At 36.5% G+C, this 8,347-nt stretch overlaps 1 protein-coding gene across 1 annotated transcript; it reads left to right on the top strand.

The window, feature by feature from the left end:
- Positions 1 to 2,951: 2,951 nt before the first annotated feature.
- Positions 2,952 to 8,001, top strand: cxcl12a (chemokine (C-X-C motif) ligand 12a (stromal cell-derived factor 1)). Its single transcript, XM_028468876.1, has 4 exons — positions 2,952 to 3,109; positions 4,362 to 4,479; positions 5,584 to 5,667; positions 6,943 to 8,001. The coding sequence occupies exons 1-4, from the start codon at positions 3,049 to 3,051 to the stop codon at positions 6,968 to 6,970; spliced, it is 291 nt and encodes a 96-aa protein (XP_028324677.1). The 5' UTR covers positions 2,952 to 3,048; the 3' UTR covers positions 6,971 to 8,001.
- Positions 8,002 to 8,347: the final 346 nt, after the last annotated feature.

Raw genomic sequence — 8,347 nt, 5'->3', positions numbered from 1 at the left:
TAGACATATAATGTATACTTCATGGCAGTAAAGCAGCAGATACTGTTTCTATTGAGTACACTGAGACGTGAGTCATGCAGGAGTTGGACTCCCAGAGTGAGGCCTATCAAAACTGACAGACAGCCAGATGGGCCACGGGGCGACTAATCTGCAGCCCTCATAAAGTGAAGGGTTGACAGGTGGGAGGGAAACATAGCAAGGGTGGGTGAGCAGGATACAGCCAAATCCCTGCATTCAAAAATTACATTTCAATTTGTTTCAGAGAGTCACTGTGAATCAGGAAAACTCATATGACGCTGAAAACCGTGAACCTTGTTGTGGGGTCGGATAAACTGGCTCAGTCTTTAAATAAAAATAGTGAAATTCTTGGTGGGATCTGCTGCCAAACCTCCTTACGCAACCCCAGGACTACAGCGCTTTCACTCCAGCACAAGACAATAAATCTCCTGCACTAGCAAAGATATGTCGAAAGACTTGGATGTCCTCCTTCTTTCCTCCTATGACATGTCACGGATGGCCTCCTTGTCTATAAATTGTATTGTTGGATGTTTGTAAAACTTAAGATAAATTGCTTTATCTTACTCAACACAAGCTTATATATATATATATATGTGTGTGTGTGTGTGTGTGTGTGTGTGTGTGTGTATATATGCTTAATTGGCTTTAATAATTATTTGATTCATTTAATGTGAATATTCTCCACCAGGAGCAACTTGCCCAATGGCACTTCAACACTCAGTGTTCCACTTCTTAATTAGAAGACACCTCAGTAACTTGAACCAATCATAGGAAAGCCTTCACTCAAAGCGAAAAGAGCCTCAAACAAGAGCTTCATATCACACACACACACACACACACACACACACACACACACACACACACACACACACACACACACACACACACACACACACACGCGCATACACACACACACACACACACACACGCACACACACACACACACACACACACACACACACACACACAGTATACCAGCCATTGTGGCGTGTGAGAGAAGTCAATATGTTCTTTCAGCTGTCAAGCAGTTTCACCCTCAGTGCTTCTTGTCTGTCTGGTCTCCATGGCTTCATCTGGGGCAAATGTTTGAGATCTTACCAATAGGCAAACTGCAAGGACAACTTAACACAGGGAGAAACAAAATTAAACACAAATACGTATACCGAGGTAAACATGTTTTACATATTTCATCGACTTCCTGCATGTGTAACTAATTGAATACACACTGATGATTTCAGGAAAAATCTACACAACATACATGACAGACGATGCACTACATCCCTAATTAAGAAGTTCAAAACCCAAATTACTTCAACCATTTCTGTGCTTGAAAACTACTCTTAAATAATGAGGGGAAAAATACAGAATTGTAATTTATATATAATTCCAGCAAATTCATTTTGTCTTATTTCTTGAAATAATGTGTCACGGTTTCATTAATTCAGAGCAAGCACAACAAACATCATAAATCAAAGCAATCACTAGATGCCTATGAGGAAGACTGACAGTTGACAGTTGAAACATGTCAGGAGATCAAATTTCGTGTAAAGAAGTTGTCTGAATAAATGAAACTTCAACATATTGTAATTTATATGAATTATTTATGTATTACCTTTTAAAATCAGTTTTATGAATGTGTAACAAACAATTGTGGCAAAAGCTAAATTATTTTGTATTCTGATGAGGAAAATAAATTGAAATAAAATTAATTGTTTGGAAGTTTTTCCTGGCAACTGGCAACCAAAGGAAAATTTGCAAACAAATATGAGTCAAAAGTTGAGAAAACCTTGTGATCCCCTTCAACCACAAGTGGAATTATTTCTTGTGCTTATTTTCTATGAATGTTGAAGCTGATTGTCAATAATTAGTTTGTCATCCCAATGAGATGATACACCTGTTATGGTGATGCTAAGTCAGATCAGTCAAGTTCCTAAAATGTAGGAATAAACACTGCAAACACCCCAGAATAAAATATTTTGTGACCACCATATCAGATGGTGTTCACACAATGGAAAGTAGTATTGTGAGATCAACCACAACAGATAAAGATATTTTTAATGGCTAGGGACAACAGAGTAGTAGCACACAGACAAACACATTTTTTTTGTTTCAGATAATAATAGGTTTACTGAAGTGTTTGCTTAGGAAGTCCAAAGTCTGGAAACTGACTCCCCATCTGCATCCAGTTAAACACCCTAATAATCCCAAACGCAACAGTAAAAATGTGCACGTAAACACAAATCACACTAGGTTGGAAACTTTCAACAAAGCCAAATGTTTTGGGAGCTTTCATAAAGTCATTCTCAAACACAGTGTTGTATCTACAATTCTTTATCCAAAGCCCCTGAAGCTGTAAAAGAAACCGAGAAGACATGCATTCACAAGACTCTGCTACAGTTTCTGCAGCCTTTAATTAATTTTTAAGCAAGCAAAGTCACTGCGAAGACAAACCATGACTGAAACCAAACACATGTTTTGGCAAAAATGGGCTTTCTTATCTTGAATAGATTTGGACACAACCACAGTCACCAAACTGAGAATTACATGTTGCACTTTAATGAAAATGTAAATGTGAAGCAACAATAATCAAGCAAACACATTTTCTTTAAAGATTTGATAGAAATATGTCATCTGAATAAAGATATAAATCAGTGCCAAATCCCAATCCAGGAAAATAAAGCTAAATCTTTTTACGTTTACTTTACAAGGCAGGAAACAGAGAGCGGCTCCTAGAAAATAAAATCACTATTAATATAAACAGACTTGAAAAACACATTTAATCACTTTAAATATATATATATTTATGCTCCCTTTTGGTGTTGCTTGGATACATGAAAATATGCTGGTTGTGCATTCATGATTAAAATGCTTGTGTCATATATTGTTTTGTTTTTTGAGCGGAAGTTGTGTGTGAGTTGTAAGCGCAGCTTGAGCTGGGTGGAGGATTTAGGACTCCACCAGCAGACGGCCCATCACTGCTCCTCTGGACTCTATCTGTGAAGGATCAAAACTCGGTCATTTTCAACTGCAATGGACGTGAAACTTTTGACAGCACTGGCTGTTCTCACTGTGGTGATTTATCCATCACATGGTAAGAAAAAAAACCCCAAACATATTAAAAATGTTTCCTTGCTGTTGTTTTGTTTTATCCAACTAATTTAAAGTTTCATGTTTGCACACGTTTTTAAAGTGTATATGTTTTTTCTCTGGAAGCACTATAATATTTGGAGTAGAAAACAGACTAGGGGGGAAAAAAAAGAAGTAAATGCACTTATTACGCATAATACAAGTTTATATCGTTATATTGTTAATTTAATGAGCGTTTTGGAGAATGAATTGTCCGTTTAATTTGAGTAATTCTGGTTATGCAAGGTTAGAAATATATAAAATGCTGTATAATATCAAAGCTGGGAGCGCTTGAGCCGTGCGTAAAAGCGCGCAGACGTGCAGCACATGACTACTACTACTACTACGACTACTACGACTACTCCTGCTGCTGCTGTGACTCCTTCTCGGATCTCTGTCCGATAATTAGCTCCTTTTATTTATTCTGCCCTTTGTTTGGCTTTGGTTATGCACTTATTCGGCACCTACGGGACACAGCTGCGTCCAGCCCGCATGGCGGTATCAGTGTCTCAAAGGTGTCGCTCTTCTTTAACATGGAAATGAAGTTTGTTTAGGTGTAAAAATGATTAACATGGAGCATCAGCTTTATCTGATACGTGCCATCTGTTAACACAACCTTCTCACTGTCGTCCGTTTGGCTGCAAGAACCATGAACTCAAATGATCTTCAAGAATCTCTTTATTTTCTTTTATTTCTTTTTCTTTTTTTTTTTTTAAGATTCTGTTTCGTTTTTATTTTTGGTAAGTACCGGGATGATGGTTTCCATATTTATTGTTGATAGGATGAAAATCTGCCAAATAAATGTGAAGGCAAATTAGACAAAGTTTGTATTGATAAATAAATATGCAAAGATGGAATAGTCTAACAGGGTACATTGAGGGTGTTTAGGTGAAGTTCCAGCTAAAGTGTTCTGAAGAGTGTTTAAAGTATAAACAGCACAATCTCCTCAAGATTAAAAAATTGTAAATGTTAGCTTTGGAGTTTGTTTGTTTTTTTCTTACCCTAGGCTTTTTCTATGCTTGTAATTTAGTCGTGCCATTGTTTTCCACTTAATCATTTGATGGTTGACTGGTTGAGTTTTCTTTATTCTCTGCAACAAAGTTTCAATGCATGAATGCTCTCAGTTTCCACAGTGAATCACTCCATCCCATCCCTTCTGCTGCTCTCTGTATTCGTATTGTTTTGTCTGACTGGCTCGTGTCTCTTCCCACTCTCAGCAAAGCCCCTTAGTTTGGTGGAGAGATGCTACTGTCGTTCAACAGTCAACCACCTGCCCAAAGGCTACATCCGTGAGCTCAAGTTCATCCACACACCAAACTGCCCCTTCCAAGTGATGTGAGTATTTTTTTAAAATTTACGTTGAATTTAGTCCACACAAATACAGCATACTTGTTTGTTTTCTTTCTACTACAAAACTTGGACGTGTTGCTTTCTTGCTGAGCAATTCTCACCATCAATCTCTGAGACGTGACAAGACAGAGAAAAGATTTGAGCATGCGTGTGTACCCCCACGCCCCCCTGTCAGTCACTCGCAGATTCACAGAAAGTGAAGCATTTTACAAGTGGCTCGCTGATGCATCCACAGGAAGTAGTTCTTTTGAATGAACTTGAAAAGGAGGTAAACCTTGGGTGGCTTTTTTTTTTTTAATCTACAAAAATAAGAAGAATTGTAAGATTGTTGTTTTGGGTTCGTCCCTCAATTCCTGGCATGGTGGCATATCTTCTCACACTGTGCTCCCAACGTACCATAGTTTATGGCTACAATGAGAAAAAAAGAAAAAAAAACATGAAATGTTAAGAAAATCAGGATATGGCACTGGATTTCAGTAACTCAGAAACATGTGCGCCACAGGAGCCAAAGTTTCCCGTGTAGAGCCAAACTATCTAGTGCTTGACCTATCCCTTGATGCAGGACAGGTTTACGACAGAACCTAAAAACACTTTGGATAAAACTGATTCATAAAGGTATCAAATAATCAACTGGTCATGGACCGATAGTAAATTGAGACTTTTGTGAATGTTTAAATTAAGAATCTAGAAAAAATAAAGGGGGTAGGATTAGATACGTTTATACTTTGTATGTAAACTCAGATGCGTAAGAATTTGGAGATGTAAGACACTGTTTTGTTGTTATTTCTTGATGTTATTTATTTATTTATTTTTAAGCAGTTTTTAAGTTGTCCTTTACATGATCAAAATACATAAATAAATGAAATCAAATGCTGAAAATTACACACCAATTCTTTACAAACAGTGATCGTGCAGGTACCACAATTAAAAAAAAAAAAAAAAAACATGTTAAAGTAACACCACAGTACTAATCCACAGTGTTTGATGTGTTAAGGAACCCAGAGCCAATGATTTTACATCACGAAACTCTTTAATCTTCCGCTGGTCTCTAACCGCGGACTTACGGAGATGTTTTCCCTCTCTCATCAGTGCCAAACTGAAGACAAACAAAGAGGTGTGTGTGAACCCTGAGATCCGGTGGCTGCAGCAGTACTTGAAGAATGCCGTCAACAAGTGAGTACCACAATCTCACAAAGGTTAAGCGATACACACATGCAAAGCAGGCCTTATCTGATAACTCTGACCTAAAGCAGAGTCATTTAAAAGCACCGAGATTTATTGCATGTAAAATAAAGACGTAAGGAGATTTTTCTTCATGTCTTAAGTCTGCTTGAAGACAAAGTTGTGATTTTGATATTTTTAAATGTAATTTACTTTCTTAAAAACTGCTGGACAAAAAAAAAATCTCCTTACAACATCATCCAAAATTGCTTCTTAAGGAATTCCCCAAAAATTTAGAAACACAAAAACAAACATTTAGATCAGCGATTCTTGACCGTCAAAAGTGGGTTGAGGCCCTGTACCGGGTGGGCCGCAGACAGCTGGTCAAAATTAAATAAATAAATACTTAATGTCTCTCGTGTTGGACTTGTCTTTTATTTTGAAAGAAACTTTTCTTTTGACAGGCATGCTGTGAAATGCATGTCGCACAGGGGGGAAAAAAAAGGTTATATATGTGGTTTTCAACAGCTATTTTTGAATTCTAATTTTTAAAAAAAGACAATTTAATCAAAGTGGCAAAATGTGGGTCTTGGACAATTTATTTATCTAAGTTATGTAAATAAAACTAATGATATCAGCCCAAATCAACCATTGAAATTCCTTCCATTGAAGAGGCAGCCGTTGCCAGGTCGAAGAGTTTGTTAGCATGAGAATACTATTTATTTTAATGAAACACAATCTTGAATCAGATGGTTTCAGACCAATACGCGGCGCTGACTGATTCTCCCTCCCATGCCATCAAACTGTCTGTTCCAAGGCTGAATGTGGAGCTTTTGTTTCGTTAAGGCGTGAAGGTCTCTCTGCATAACAAAACCGCCATGTTGAAAGAAGACGGTGTAAATTAGCAGAGGATTTACCTTAATGTGTTTTCAATAACGCACACAGTCGCACATCATAGGTTATTTTTACTAGCATGTTATCTCTTTTATCAATACAATTTCAAAAATGTATTTTTACAATCTCAGAAATGGAAATGCCCACACTATAGGTTCAATTATGCTTATTTTCATGCAATAGAATATCAGGTCAAAAATAACTTTTCACTTGCAAACAAAAGCTGATATTTTCAGATAAAACTTTACATAAGTCATGTTAATTATTAGATGTAGCATTAAATGTTTCATTTTATAATTACATGGTTAAAAACAACAACAGCAGATTTTTAAAGACAGATGCAGTGTATTTTTCTTGTAAAATTCAATGTATTTATTTTTTTCGCCCATCAAGGATGAAGAAAAACAAAAAAATCAAATGAAAACAACATCTCCTCCTGAGCCTTCGTTTGGACGTCTCCTTGATATGAAACCTGATATGTGATTATCTAGTATGTTGTACAGCACTTACCCGGCTGCCAGGCTGCAGCTTTTACCCATGGAAGGAACCCCAGCTCTTCGCTGTGAACACATATAATCCTCATCATCACCACCAGTGTCACCAAAATATATATGAATATATTTTTTTCCTTTCCCCTTTGTACATATTTTATTGTAGTTGTTTTTTTTAACAAGTAAAAATATATTTTTTGAGATATTGTTGTCCTTCTGGCCTGTCGTTATTTAGAGAAAAACATGAACCCTGGGGTCAAAGTGTATAAGAGGGAGGGATGAAGGTCACCGAGGAGGTTTCTCCACAGTAAACACAAGAGACCTGTGTGTATCAGAGCCATCATAAATATGAAGTCCGTTGACTACAGGTTTTAAATCTCAAAAACATGTAAGAGTATGTGTTTCTCTTCTTAAAAGAGAGTTAGTTCTGTTTTATTTTTTTATTTGGCAGTAAAGGATTTAGGTGCAGGAAATTAACTACTAACCAAGGTAAATTATTTGAACAAGATCCTCATAAAATAGCAATTATGGTGTTTTCTTTTTGTGTGATTAATTAGGATGCTCAAATATTTGGAGCATTTCCTAAACTGTTTCATTGCTGTGATGATGTGACTCTGTTATTCATGTCTGCTGTTTGAGCCAATCGGGTTAAATGCACCCGTATCATAAATAGCAATAAATAAGCAATAAATCCCAATGTTGAATATAGGATGCTTCATTTTTTTAAATATCTGAATCCACAGCAGTAGTTAAACAACAATGAGAGCTGCAGTAGGGTATTAACAGCATTAATAACTGTTAGATGATGATGATGATGATGTACATAGAAGGGACGACCTAGAGCCATCTCCCAGATAGCCATGCACTTTATACCAGATGTGTTAATGTCACAATAATATTTGTTGTATTTCACTAACTCCTATGATTAAAGGTTTTTGACTCCTTATCTATACGTTCATAATCACTTTCCTCTTTTGTTCTTTTAGATTTAGTGATCAATCTGTTCATTTAAATGTTTTAATCACATGTAAAATTAACATTATTCAAATATGTTTTATTTTTTTACTCCTATACATTTATACATTAAATCCAGACATTTAAAAGAAGGACATATACTCTCACAATTGTGCCATTCAACCATTTTATTGTGAAAGCCCTACAGCGAGTCAGTGCATAGAGGGATACTTTAAAAGACTATACAGTTACTGAATGTAATGTGAACTTTCCTGTTAGCATTAGGAGCCCGAACATAAATAGTCTCACTTGTCCCCTCGAAGGCACACATGCAGACTATGTTTAAGGGATTA

Source organism: Gouania willdenowi, chromosome 15 (genome assembly GCF_900634775.1).
Source record: "Gouania willdenowi chromosome 15, fGouWil2.1, whole genome shotgun sequence".
Classification (NCBI taxonomy): Eukaryota; Metazoa; Chordata; class Actinopteri; order Blenniiformes; family Gobiesocidae; genus Gouania; species Gouania willdenowi.
This window is presented reverse-complemented; position numbering and strand designations above follow the sequence as displayed.